Genomic DNA, 14,306 nt, shown 5'->3' on the forward strand with positions numbered 1-14,306 from the left:
TAGCGAAAGCACCAAGCAGCTTCCTTTGTGATAAAAGATGAACTCAAAATCACTCTGCGCGGCTTCAATTTCACGCTGAATCATGCTATAGCTGCAGGTATCTGAAGTTGACAGAAGTTAATTTCCACCATTTCTATGTGTGTGCAATACTCTGAGCTTACCATTCCTGTAAACATTTTATGTATGGTGGAACTGTACTGCGGGTTATTTTACACTCTGCAGTAATTTTTACCGATGGACATTCTGCCAGCTCTTGTCTGCTTTGTTCTCAGCTGGCTTGGACCAGGGCCATCATTACGCCCATGTTTGAATGAGATAGATATGGAAGGATTTGCATTGATCTTGCCATTTTGTGGGAATGTTTGGATGATAATTCAGTGATTAACTAGTTTTTGCTGTTGAGAGTATGCTGTCTTTTGTTTATTTTGACACTGCGCTTATCTTTGCCGAGAGCCATCTGGGAGAAGGACGCGGCGGCAAGGCAGCCTCCAGGGAGATTTGATCATATGCTCATGTAAGTTCAACCATTGATCATATGTAACCTAATTTAATTCACCATAGATGATTGCCCTTCTTGTTGGAAATATAGTGCGATTACAGAGCTTTATTGCAGTGACATTTACACACTATATTTTCATAAGGAAATTGTCATGATGGTACTGTCATATGTAAATGGAACACAAAGTCTCAAACCTTGTTTCAGTACAGTTCTGCTGTCAGCATTCACAAACAGAGTTACAGGTCGGGAATGTGCAAACGGGTGAGTCGAGGTCTGACCCTGGTGTCAACCGATTCCGTTTCTAGCAGGACTGAATTCTGGTCTGTTTGATTGATACTCCCTCTGTTTCTTTTTAATCCGCATATAAGGTTTGGTCAAAGTCAAATTTTGTAGAGTTTGACTAACTTTATATTAAAAATATACAAAAAGGGTTTCCCCCGTTTTGTATATAAAGCAACCAACCGAACCATACAGGGATAGGTGCTGGGACGGAAGCAACACAGACACGCCAAAAAAAAAGACAGAGAAAGAGCAAAAGAAATAAATGCCGACAACGGCGGATCAACAAAAACGAAGAAGCCTCGCGATCGCTGCGCCCACCGGAATCTACCCCTAGGCTCCAAGACTCCGAAGCGCCGGCACCTATCAACACCTCCAAGAAGGATCGCGATGATGACTACGCTGCTGCCAAGGGTTTCCCCTGGTACACGACGAGGCGAGAGGCAGGGTAGCCCCCGACGCCCTCCCGGAAGGTCAGGTGGCACCCACAGGCGCCACCGCGCCGGTGTCGGCCACGCCGACAGGGGTTTCCCCCGATCCCAACCCGCACCTCGGGCGCTCCGGATCCATCCACCAAACCAACCACCACCCTGCGCCAACGCGGTCATGAGGCCCCCACGCCGTCTCACCACGGCACCGCAAAATGAGGACAGTGCGGCGAAGGATCAGAGCCGGGACTAGGGCATCAACACCGTCGGCACGCGGGAGGGCCCCACCTCCACCGTCTGCGACGGTAGCCGTCCGGATGCAATAGCAGGAGCACACCAGGCCTGTGGGCCCACAAGCCCGGCCGAGCCCTCGTGGGCCCGTAAAGCTCCCGCCTTCGCGCTGTTGCGGGCACACCATCGGCGCCGACGCCCCATATCCGAGCCGCTCCTCCTCCTCACCGCGCCGCAGACAACGAGGCCTTGCCGGGGGGTCGGCCCGCTAGGACCCAGATGGGGCCCGCCGGGCCCAGATCTGGGCCGGGGGCGCGACGTCGGCCACCCAGCACCACCACGCCGCCCCGCCGCCAAGGAGCAGCGCCGCCACCATGTCTGCCGCCGGCCACCCCGCCGGGTCACCGGACCGCCGCCAAGCCGAGCGACACCTCCGCCGCCCCCCTGCCTTGGGCCAGGAGGACGCGCGCGCGGGGATAGGAGATCCTGCCGCCGCCGGCACCCCCCGGGCCGGAGCCGGGGGCGCCCGCCGGCGACGGCAAGGGAGAGGAAGAGCGGAGCGAGGCCGAGTGCAGCGGCGCGGGGGCCGCCCCGGCCGCCTCCCGGGGAGGCGGCGCGAGGGCGGAAGGAGGGGGGGAGGAAGGGCGGGGGGAGGGAGGGCCGGATCTGGGCCGCGCGCCGGCGAGGGCGGCCGGATCCCTCCGGCGACGGGCAGGGGGAGGCGGCGGCGGCTAGGGTTGCGGGGATGGGAGCGGGTCGCCTCCCCTGTCTGTTTTGCAGTGCGGCTCTTTTTAGAAAGTTATGAGCCCCTGAGCAGCTACATACAAAACTGTTCTAGCTACCATATTAAAAAAATAATATAAACATTCACAATATGAAATCAATATTATTAGATGCATTATGAAATGTATTTTCATACTATATAGTTTTAGTATTGTAGATGTTCATATTTTTTTATATAAATTAAGTCAAACTTTGTGTAGTTTGATTTTGACCAAATCTTATATACGGAGTAAAAAGAAACGGAGGGAGTACAAACTGAAGTCCATCTCATCAACGGTACCATGGCGGCCGCAGGAATTCTCTGGTGGATAAACTTGCACAAGTAGTCGCCGCAGGAGGAGGAGTGCGTGGGAGAAACTTCATGGGGCGGATCCTGAAGTTTAGGCAGTTCGTTGATTTAGGGTTGATTGCTGGTTCGAGTCTATAAAAGGGAGACGTCCCAGATTGGAAGACGCACAGAAAAAGCACTCACCTTAGTTCTTCTCTGTTTCACCGTCGGAGCCTCGCCATCCCTTTCCTGTTGTGCTGCAGGACGGGGAGAGCAGTAATCTCCGTTCCTCCTCCGGCTTGCTGACCTGCACGGGTGCCGGAGCAATCAATGTTCTGGGAAGTGTCTCTGCACGCTGCTCGCTGATCTGCATCACCACTTCCGCCTCTCTAGCTTCGTCAGGCTTCCACTTCAACACCTGCGTTTCTGTTAAGGTAACATTCAGTTAGTATCCCATTGTTTTGTTGGCTTCCTGCCATGTTTAAGAATAGACTGATTTGGTCACTAGCATTGCTAGATGAGTTCTTCTGCTATCATGTGATAATTGAAGTAGATTATAGATTGCTTCAGATTGTCATCTTAAGTTGGTTAATTCAAAATGCAGTTTCCTTGATCATAGTTAATTTACAGAATTGTTCAACACTTCTTTCGTTTGCCTTCTTGATTATATGCCTCATCATCCCTCGGTGCACGGCACGCCGGCCGGGATTGAGACGCTGAGTTGGAGCTTCCCTGTGGCATGCCGCTCGCTGCTATGGCCGGGGACAGAGACCAAGGGAAAGTTGGGGATAATGGAGCTAGCCAATTTTGAGCAAAATCGAAAGGATAGACGAAATCGACTGGTAGAATCGTTCACCTAGTCGCCGGAGAGGTGCAGCACTCGTGCTTGCAAGAGTTGCCGCCGGGTCCAAGGTCTACGCGCCCGTGGTGATACAGTACTGTAAGGTTGGAGTAGCCGGGCCGCTTGTGGGATGGCTCATGGCTGGAGTCACCGCTTCGTCGGAGCTGCTAGAGTCGCCCTGCCACGCCGCGGGGGGAAACCCTTTTTCTTAGTCGCCCTGCCACGCCGCTGAAGACGAACAGGGATGGTTCGGTCGGTCTGGAGGGAAAAGAAAATGTTGAAGGAAATTGCAAAATTGCCACAGTAGCACAGCGCCTTCATTTCACATGTCAATACTGGTACTCGCGTATCAGAAATTTAAAATTAATAAAGTTGGTTCGAACATTTTATGTTTCCCTGTTTTCTTTTAGCTCCCTAGGGCCAACGCCCTGTCAGCGGATCCAACGTACACCGATACTTTGATAGCCTCCCCACCACCTATCATCCAAATAATCTGCCTCACTTGTCTCTTCTCGTCAAAACTTTCCTCAAAGCATTTTTTTAGATTTTGTTCTTCTTTTTCTTCATCAGATTTGCTACTTACAGTTGTTTGAAAATGTAGTATGGATCAGTCGATTTCGCCCGGTGGCCGTGGCCAATCGGTCTCGCCAGGAGGGAGCCAAATCCGACAATAACACAGCCGACTGTGCCGTTGCAGACATAAGCAAGGCAGAGGTTTGACAGATTCATGTGCGTGGAGGTCGCTGACACCAAACATCATGGCGGTATAGAGGGATGGCCGGGGTTGACGGAGGCACGACAAAGGTGGAAGCTCGAGCAAGACGGGATGATGAGGTGGCACACTACAATGCTCACCGGTCACATGTGACGGTGGAGATGGTGTGGGATGGGCTGAGGGGCGGGGTTGACTGGTATTGTTAGGTAAGAAGAACCAACAACGACTTGGGGAGGAAGAAGATAAACCATGGCTAGGGGAGAAAATGCAGCAATTGAATTGATACCCAATGATTTAAAGAGAATCTCATGGAAATGTGACTCTTTTTCAATCGCCTCATCTTTAGCAGTCCCTTACTTCACAATTTTTTATAGGTCCGACGAGTGTGATTTCGTATAGAAGCCAAAGAGAAACCAATCACTGTAAGCATGGCAACGAAAGCAAAACCTCCCTCCAATCTAGTTTTCCTCGCTCATATGTGTTTGAGCACTTAACTTTCAGTTAGCAACATACTTTTATGTAAATCCTATGTGTTTCATGCTATTTGGTTTAACTTCAGTGATGGTTGGATCGAAAGTAATTTTGCTGGATGGAAAAAAGAGAAGACGGGGCAGATCTTGGAAAGCCCCTCCTCCCCCTCCCGTGAGCAACCCGGAGGGGAAACCCTAGCTGCCGCAAGCACTCCCCTCTCCCCTCCCTCCCATCCCTCGCCGCCGCCGGCTCGCGCGGACGGGCGAAGCCCAGTCGGCGTCGGCGGTGGCGGGGCCGTTCTTCCCCTGCCCGATGGCGGCCAACGCAGGCTGGTGAGGTCGGGCGGCGGCGCTATGCTGGCGGAGGGCGCAACGACGCTGCGGTAGGCTGTGGCGACAGGGTCGGTGTTTGGCGGCGGTGTGAAGGGCTCCCTGGTGGTGGTGCTCTGCTCCTGGTGCGCATGGAGGCGTGGCGGAGGCCACGGTCGGGGTGGCGCCCCCTATCCAGCGGCGGATGGTGGGCGCGGCGCGGAGGGGCGCCGCCTTGGCCGCGCGGGTGGCATGCCGGTGGCGAGCGGGGCGCGTGCTCTCTGGGCCTCCTCGTCGGTCCGTGGAGCGGATCTCTGCTGGTGGCCTTCTTCCTCAATTTCCTCTCCTGCCTCGACTGTCGTTGCTGGTTCTTCCATCCAGTGGCTGGTTGGGGATGGGGTCAAAGAGCTTTGGATTGGGGGAATCCCTTGGCTGGCTGCTGCCACCATGATGCCGGCGGCGCCGAGGGCGTCGTTCCCCTTCCTGTAGGCGACATCGAGATCCTACCCTGCCCTCCACCTCCAAGTCCCGGGTAAAAACCCAAAATCTCTGGATTGGGTGGCGATGGCGCTCCGGCGGCCTTTTTCTTCTTTAAGGTGCCACCTTGGGACTGTGGAGTGTTGGTTGGGGCTTCGAAGTTGGTGGGGGCCTACCGGACTCTACAGAGATGCTCTGCTCGGCTGCTTGCGGTTGACGTCGGTCCTTGCCGGAGGTGTGGTGATGTACAGGGTGCTGCTTTGCAAGAGGAGGTTGTCGTGCTGCCGTCCTCTCCCTTATTACCTGTTGGTCCAGGTCGTACGAGCTCGGGGGTGAGTGGCTCTGCCTGCCGATGGTGCGGCGTCCTCCGATCCAGGACGAGAGGGCAGGGGGCCTTCTTTGGAGGCAGACACGGATGACGGAACAACGACGGTGGCCTTATGGGAGTTGATGGAGCGTGATTTTCCTCTAACGGCGGGTTGCTACCTTGTCTTGGTCATATCGATTGCAGGACCGTGTTAGCCGAGGGTCTTGATGTTCCAGCTCTTGGTGCATTCAAACATTGTTAGCGGCTCCTCCGATGTCTTGTATCTTTGCCGTTTTCTTTTCTTTTCTTTCCTGTTGTAATGATCGTTGTATGGTGGGTGCTGGCTCTCTTTGGCCAATGCTTTATAATCTAATAAAACGGGGGGAAACCCTTTTTCGTCAAAATAATTTTGCTGGTGGATCTGACCGTTCAGCCTGTTTTACTTGGTAGTTTGATTATTTGTACTGTCTTATGTCAATAAAAGATGAATCTGGATGATACATAAAAGTATAAAGGTATAGGGTGTGAGAAGGGGAGTAGGGATGATTAAAGGGAGAAGTAAAACAGAGTAACTGAAGAAAATTATCCAGTTCTGTTTTGCCACATTTCCTTGCCAAAATATCATTTCAACCCATAAAGTTAGAGGCTGCATATACATGTTAACTTCCAACTGATTTCCTCCGAGCGTTGGATTGAAATCCAACGATTGACCTTCTTCTTCGCTCCCCCGCACAACATTACTTTTCTTACTACCTGTCTCCCCCTCCCCCTCCTCGCCTCCTCATGGTTTGTTCCTGTGTGAGCCCCTGTCTCGAGCTCAACGACTATCTAACCTAAGCGGTGGCGAAAACAAAAAGGCTCACCTGCATCGTTCAATCTTCATTCTTCGCCTGCGATAGGAGGGCCAACCACGTTTGCCCCGTATGCGACGAGGTCCTGGCTCGGCCTCGCCGAGGACGCTCCGACCACCTTGCCCCGTCTCGTCTTGGGGCGGTGCTCTCAACCATACATGCTCAAAATCTACTGACTGCCGATTTTTTTTTCAGTTACTAGTTGTTAAATAGCAAGTGCGATAATAGAGTTATTATCTCTGCAGCAGGGACCCATATGTCATGACTCTAGCACCTCACGCATGAATAGCGGCCCCGGTCCATGTGTATCTTCCTCCCCTTCCCCACCACTGACCGACCGTAGGATGCCTCTTCTTCCCCTGCGGGCTGCGGCCTCATCCATGAATAGCGCCGCCGGCCTCCGCATCTCCTGCGCCGTCACCCGGCCCTTTGTCCTCGATGCGCCACCGCGTGCGCGAGCTCCCCCGGCCGCCGCTCGAATAGCCAATCCAAGCCGCATCAGCTCGACGCCTTTCGCCTTGTCCAACGACCTCCTCCCTCTCGACCGTCGGAGGACCTGGAATGGGTGGGAGGCGCAGAGGTCGGGCACGAGACCAGGTAAGCATTGCAAGTACGCAGTTGCAGCTCGCTCGAATTCAATCAAGTAGCATTCTCGTAATAAGTTTAAGTTGATTCAACGCTAATTACAGTACAGCTTTCGGTCAGTCAACGTTTGGCGCTCCACATCACCAACTACTTCTGAAGGATTGCAGGAAGGAGCAGCAAGAAGAAAATTCTATCCGTACTAGCGGCACGGCGTGGTTTGCAAGGTTCGATGAATCTAAAGCCTGCGAGTCTTGCATCTGGTCAAATATATCTGCTACGAATGTTCATCTTGTTTCTGCTGGGCCAGCAGACTGTACTCGGGGACTGTCGGTCCTCAACACTCTTCATTCACTCACTGATGAACAGCTACGCGGTGTTTCAGACTTCAGATTCTTCTTCAGTCAATGATACTGTACATGCCTGTGTGGAAGTCATATGACTTTCTTTCGTGCACGCGTTTCCTTGTGTAATCCTGGCAGGCAGGCAGAGGCGTTTCGTACAGGCAGGCAGAGGTGTAATCACTTCATTTTCAACAATAAACGGCATCAGGGCTATATATCTATGTATGTAATGTTTGTTTCAAGCTTCACCTATGAACTAGTCCTGCACAACATGAGCCTTCTCCTTGCCTTGGAGCTGCTGCTGCTCCTGCTTGCCTTGCCATGCCTTTCTTGTAGGAGTACCTCAAATGCAACGCATCCGTCACTATGACTAGATCGGCAAGCAGAGGCACTTCTCCAATGGAAAGCTGGCCTATATAGAAGAGGGACCTATCGTCTGGACTCATGGACAAAGGGAACCAGCCCCTGTAACTGGACCGGCGTTGCCTGCAGCAATGCCGGTGATGCTGCCTTAGTTGTGTCCAACATTTCGCTTCCGCTATGTGTCCTTGATGGCAGGCTGGACAGGCTCCATTTTGCAGACTTGCATCATCTTGTATATCTGAATCTCAGTTACAACCATCTCTCGGGACCAATCCCATCAAGCATTGGTACTCTTGCCAAGCTCACTCACTTGGATCTGTCTGCCAATGACCTGCAAGGATCTATCCCAACGTCCTTATGTAATTGTACTAAACAAACCTCCATCGATCTCTCTTACTACAATTTATTTCTACCATGCCTACTACAGTAAGAACACTCGGGAATTTAATGAGCCTCTCCACTTTTTTGCAGATTTACCCCATCTTGTCAGTCTGGACCTCAGTAGCAACTCTCTCTGGGGCGTAATTCCATCAAGTATTGGCGCTCTTGCCAAGCTCGCGCTCTTAGATCTATCCTTCAATCTTCTTGATGGACCCATCCCGCCATCCATAGGTAGTTGTACTAAACTAACCTCTCTTGATCTCTCACATAATATTTTGTCCAAAAGATCAATTCGAAGCATAGGAAATTTGATGAGTTTACGATACTTAGATCTTTCCAACAATCAAATAAATGGTTCCTTCCCTTCGCCATTTTGAAATTAGCCTCTCTAACAACACTGGCACTTGGATACAATCAGCTTAAGGGCCTATTACCGTCACAATTTGGATCTCTTATTATTCTCTCACATCTGGATCTTTCCAACAATCAGATCACGGGTTCCATTGGTAGCATAGCAAATCTAACAAGTTTAGAATTTCTGGATCTTTCCAACAATCGGATCACGGGTTCCATTGGTAGCACAGGAAATCTAACAAGTTTAGAGTTCTTGGATCTTTCCAACAATCGAATAAATGGTTCCATCCCTTCGACATTCTCAAAATTAATCTCTCTTACAACACTATCACTCAAGTCCAATCAGCTTAATGGAATGTTACCACCAGAGTTAGGATCTCTTGTTCTTCTCTCATATCTGGATCTAAGTAGAAATCAATTTTCAGGAAGCATTCCACCTCAGATAGGACAATGTCAGTTTTTATCGTCGTTACTCGTGTCAGACAACTTATTGACAGGACAGATACCACAAGAAATTGGATATCTTGCCAACTTATATGAGCTCGATTTGAGTAAAAACAATTTAAGCAGTGCCATCCCAGTGACTTTCTCTTATTTTTACCAACTGTTGGAACTGAATTTATCATATAATAATTTGGATGGCAGTGTTCCATTTATCGCTGCTGCCATGATCTCACTTGACCATAATACGTACTTATGCGGCAATTTGTATGGCTTAACTCCATGTGATACACCGAAGCTCGACGTGGATCACCAAAATAGGAAACATCCAAGTATGGTACTTCTTGCTCTTTTTGCACCCTTTTCCTTTGCTTGCCTCTCAATAGTAAGCATCATGGTCGTCTGTTGGAGAAGAAAGTATGTAAAAAGCACAACCAAAAGCAAGTCTGGAGATATACTTTCCATATGGAATTTTGATGGGAAGATCGCGTTCGAAGACATCCTCAGCGCAACAGAAAATTTCGATGAGAAATATTGCATTGGTGTTGGAGGATACGGATCTGTCTTCAGAGTTCATCTTGAAGGCGGGATTACCTTTGCCGTCAAGCTCCTTCACTCAGTGGAAGAATACAGCGACGAGGGAACATTTCACGCCGAGATTGAAGTGTTGACAAAAAACAGGCACCGATGCATCGTTAAGCTGTATGGCTTCTGTTCCCACTCCCAGTGCAAATTCCTCGTGTATGATCTTATCGAGAGGGGAAGCTTGTCATCCATTATGCACGAGCAAGGGCTTGCGAAGAAGCTGGATTGGCCCAGGAGAGTTGCTGTTGTGACAGACGTAGCTCAAGCTCTCTCCTACTTGCACCATGACTGCGGCGATCCAATCGTGCACCGCGACATAAAAAGCAGCAACATTCTTCTGGACATCGATTATAAGGCTTATGTTTCGGACTTCGGCATGGCGAGGAAACTGAAGCATGGCTACTCAAGCTGGAGCACTATTTTTGCAGGCACATGTGGCTACATAGCTCCTGGTACTGACATGTGCTTAATCCATTTTTATTCTTTTAGAAATGTATTCAGAAAGAGAGAAGTAAAGTTTCTGATCTGATATAAAACTGATTTTGTTTCATATTACAGAGCTGTCATCTACCATGGTTTTGACTGAGAAGTGCGACGTGTACAGCTTTGGTGTGGTTGCGCTGGAAGTTTTAATGGGAAAGCACCCAGGCGATCTCCTCCTTCCGTTCTTTTGCCGAACAGAGCAGCAAGGGAAGTTCAAGGATACCCTGGATCGACGCGTCGCAGCACCGTCCACCGTCGAGGAGGAGAAGGATGTCATTTTGGTTGCCTTGGTGGCCTTTGCTTGCCTGCAAGTCAACCCCAAAGCTCGGCCAACAATGCAGCAGGTATATCACCCACTAACAAATAGAAACCACCCAGGGCTCATGCTCAGACCCCTTCCTGAAATCAGTCTTCAAGGGTTGCATGAGTATTGTGGCACCATAAAGAATATATGAAGCTATATAGCTAGTCTCCTGTGTTGGAAATTATATATTTGGACTGTATATTTTATTTCTGTGTTGACTTCGAGACAGAAGGATGGATAGCAGGAAAATACATCCTTTGTACGTTGACTTGGTATTGTTACTTGTAATTTCAGTATTGAAAATCGCATGGTTTGGCAAAACTGTTGGATGAAATAATATGCATTCCCCTTATCTGGCCCTCTTCATTCACCTGAAGTAGGTGGAATCACCCTTTTTTCATATGTTTAATGTTTGTAACTGTCACTTTAAAAAAAAGGAGGAATAGATACCGTCTGTCTTACTGGAAACTTATGCAACAGGCTGAATTTTTAACAAAAACCTGAAACAACCGAAGCTTTTTAGCTGTCACGATCCCACTTACACATTGGTCATCTTTACTGATATATTTAGGCTTTACTTGCAATAATGTATCAGTACCAGATCTCAAGTTCAACCGGTTTTAGTCTCTTGTCTTTTCTTTTCTCATAATGATTTATTCGCATTAGCCAGTGAAGGTCTTGGACCTGAAGCTCTCACACTCCAGAGGGTGCTTAAGCTGCTGACTGAACTCTGAATGTAGTGCCCAACATGGAAGGAAGAATATTTTGGTCATAACTGAAGTTAATTTCCATCCTTGTCTATGTGCGGGCAATGCTCTGAGCTTAGAGTTCCTGGAAATATTTTATGTATGGTTGCAGTCTCTGAATACTGGATCTTCATCTTTTCTGTTCTTTTCGTTTCCTTTTTAAGAACACATTTTGTATGGAGGTGGACCTGTAATGCGGGGCGGTGGTGCTGCTAGCAGAGGATAGCGAGGAGATGCGTGGTCACACAGTGAAGGAGCTCTACTGGCAGAAATAGACAGAACAGGATCATGTGCAGTTTGCAGTTTGGCAGTACCATTCATTGGCGGCGCTATATATGTTTCATCAGTATCTGCTCGAAGCTGATGGTCGCGATGAGGGCGCTGAATGGTGAGTTGCCTGTCAAATGTACCATTGGTACGGTGGAACAATGCCCGAAAGTAGCCGTGTTCTGCGGGCGATCAACATGCTTATGATGCAGTGGTCATTGCATCCATGAAACTCGCTTTTTGTTGGATGCATGTGCTGGCTCTGCTTAAGCCAATGATTTTACCCTATGAACATTTGAACATTCTTTGTTTTCAGCTGATTTGGATCAGATTCATCATTGTTTGAACTTTAAACTGTTCAGTACCAACGGAGCCGCAAAAAAAAATACCAAGGGATAAATTTGCAAGGATTTTGTTCATAAATGAAGGGACATTTCCAATCTGGAAAATTAGCCTAAGTACCTGCTTGCTCTATTTTGGTTGACTGACATTTGGTGGGGGTGTTTGGATGATAGTTCTGTGACTAACCTGTTCTTGATGTTGAGAGTATGTAACCAGATAGTTTGTTGTTTATTTTTACATTGTGTTTATCTTTGCCCAAAGCCATCTGGGAAAAGGACGGCATCGAGGCAACCTCCGGGGTCATTGATCGTGTCATCATGAGTTCAGCCATTGATCATATGCCCTAATTTTGTTCGCGGTAGATCATATGCCCTTGTTTCCTTTGCCTTTCGAGCATATATATGGCCTGTCAAGTTACTTAAATCATTTCGAAAACCCGAGCAAAAAATGTGATGCGAAATGAAGATCTTTCCCCTTGGCAAACTTGCAATTTTTTTTCAAAGCTCTACATAGCTCAACAGAACCAACCAACCAGCCTGACATTTTTAGTCCAATTCGACAGAAGCGAGCAGAGGAGGGGCAGGACAGGACGGTGACCACAATTTTTAGACAGAGATTCTACTTCACTAGTTTCAGTAGAAACACTGGAAGAAGAACGGCAAAAAGAAGGCACACTAAATGACTAAAATCTGAAGCTTCTTTTTGGGCGGCCAACTTTTCGATACGTCGATCCAGTGCTGCATTCTCAACCCTAATAGCATCAATTTGAGCACTCGTAGCAACAATTTCAGCCCTCGAAGCATCACTGCGTTGCTGCATTTATTGCGACACATTACAAGCAGCTGCATTGCTGAATATGAGCGCATTTATCATCCAAATTTCCTCGACCATGTCCAAGTACCTGTCCAACCACATGAAGAAACGCCGGTCTTTGGCCTATCCAAACATACTCAATTTAGCAACTTGTATGAACCAAACATCAGGAAAACCATATGACATACTACTTGACTTTGAACATTAAAGAACAGGAGCCTGCTCCGGTGCTCCCCCTAACCTAATTTCGGAGGGGTATTTTTGTCCCCGCGAGTTTATTTTTTTTCTGGCCCGCCGTAGCCCAGATCCAAGCCCTGTCTAGCCCTGTATAACCCAGACCGTATACGTACAGTACCCTGGTCCGAAAAAAAAACATCACACGACCCCACGTCCACGTAAGACCTGCCGAATCCAATCATTCACGCAGCTCCATCAATCTCGCGAGCATTGACGCAGCTCCACAAGTCACGTAGTAGATCTCCAGCGGCGGCTATCTCGTCGCCGGCGATCTCGTCGGACAGCGGGAGCGACAACGTCGTGAAGCTCCAACGAGCGCGCACAGGTACCGCATCCCGCGTCCCCCCTCTAGTCTCGCTCGCGGCAACATCGAACGAACAGCCGCCACCAGTGGTAGTGGTTAACCTAGCGGGGCGGGTAACCTAGCTACCCGGCGGCGCATGCGATCGTGGATCTTGTTCCGGTAGTGCTGCTCCTCGTGATCTGGGTTCACGTAGCGTCGGTTGCCGTCGGCTGTGCGCACCACCAGTATCGTTATTTGATGTGGCGGCTAACCTAGGTATCCGGCGGCAGAGGTAATCACAGATCTAGCTAGGTTTTGAGATCGTGCAGTTCCTCGCGATTGAAAGTGATCACGACGGGTGCCGTGGCCATCTTCCTACTAAGTTTGGCAGATCTGAACGGCCTCGGTTGCGGTTGTTTACATAACATCCGTGATCGTGTGCTATGTGTTGTATATTTCATCATTGATAATGTTTGCACATGTGATGATACATATTATTGGTTGTAGGGAATGGCGGACGAGGAGTTAACTGATATCATGGTAGACATGGAGTTTGCAGAACTGATGAAAGACTGGATAGAAGATTGGTCAGATGATGAAAATTCAGATCGTGAAGATCGGTCAGAGAATGAGAACGAATGGGACGATCTTAGTGTGAGTGGCATTGTCATGTTGTAATTTTTTGGTGGCATCCGACAACATTAAATCTTTGTGTTGAAAATTTATAGATCGATGAGCTTGATGATGATCAGGAAAACAACTCGGAGCTCTCGAATGAAGATTACATTAGTCAGGTACGTAAGTGAAAATTTTTGTTGGCATGCAAATTGAATTTCTTCTGGAATATTATATGATAAGTAATTATGTATTTGTGTTGTATTTTTCAGTTCATTTCCTAATGTCATAATGCGTACGACTATTACGGTGAATCCGACGCGGAGACAGGCCTTAACGACGAATCATTAGATGCACCTGATTCTGGGGAGTCCCAGTCGTCGGTCATCATGAGTGAGGTATGTGTGTAATCAATGTTCTATGGAAGTAATGTTAAACCATAGAAAACTGTTTTCATGGCTGTGGTTTGATTGTGTAGGTGACACAAGATGATGGGGCAAAGAATGTCCAAGATACTGCCAGTGCAGATGATAAGAGGGATATGTTCATGCAGATAATGGAAATGACCTTTACGTCTCACGATGCTGCGTATGATTTCTACAACAGCTATGCTAGAGATAATGGTTTCAGCATTAGAAAGAATAAGGTCAGGTTAGCAAAACCGAGTCACGTCATATGCGTTATAGGCGGCTTGTTTGTTCCAGACAA

General features: G+C 48.7%; 1 protein-coding gene and 1 long non-coding RNA gene across 10 annotated transcripts; both read left to right on the top strand.

Annotated features, from left to right (window-relative positions):
* The first annotated feature begins 4,231 nt into the window (after positions 1-4,231).
* Positions 4,232-6,016, top strand: LOC123180103 (uncharacterized). The gene is made up of 2 exons (XR_006490722.1): positions 4,232-4,466; positions 4,604-6,016. It is a non-coding gene; the product is annotated as an uncharacterized lncRNA (long non-coding RNA).
* A 736-nt stretch (positions 6,017-6,752) lies between these two features.
* On the top strand, positions 6,753-10,643 carry LOC123180105 (MDIS1-interacting receptor like kinase 2). 9 transcript variants are annotated; one of them, XM_044592064.1, is made up of 4 exons: positions 6,753-7,055; positions 7,148-8,106; positions 8,219-9,960; positions 10,067-10,643. In XM_044592064.1, exons 3-4 carry the CDS (start codon positions 8,838-8,840, stop codon positions 10,444-10,446), a joined length of 1,503 nt encoding a protein of 500 aa, XP_044447999.1. In that variant the 5' UTR covers positions 6,753-7,055; positions 7,148-8,106; positions 8,219-8,837; the 3' UTR covers positions 10,447-10,643. The 9 variants fall into 9 exon arrangements, with proteins under 9 accessions (XP_044447999.1, XP_044448001.1, XP_044448003.1 ...); XM_044592066.1 differs by having other exon boundaries at positions 7,148-7,267; positions 7,354-9,960; XM_044592068.1 differs by having other exon boundaries at positions 7,148-7,267.
* The last annotated feature ends 3,663 nt before the right edge of the window (positions 10,644-14,306 follow it).

This window comes from Triticum aestivum, chromosome 1D (assembly GCF_018294505.1).
Source record: "Triticum aestivum cultivar Chinese Spring chromosome 1D, IWGSC CS RefSeq v2.1, whole genome shotgun sequence".
In the NCBI taxonomy this organism is placed as follows: Eukaryota; Viridiplantae; Streptophyta; class Magnoliopsida; order Poales; family Poaceae; genus Triticum; species Triticum aestivum.

Excerpts from the sequence above, each read along its gene's own strand:
- LOC123180105 (XM_044592062.1), top strand. The coding sequence starts at position 8,838 with ATGTTACCACCAGAGTTAGGATCTCTTGTTCTTCTCTCATATCTGGAT. Across the intron at positions 9,961-10,066 it reads ATGTGGCTACATAGCTCCTG|AGCTGTCATCTACCATGGTT; the intron begins GTACTGACATGT and ends TTCATATTACAG.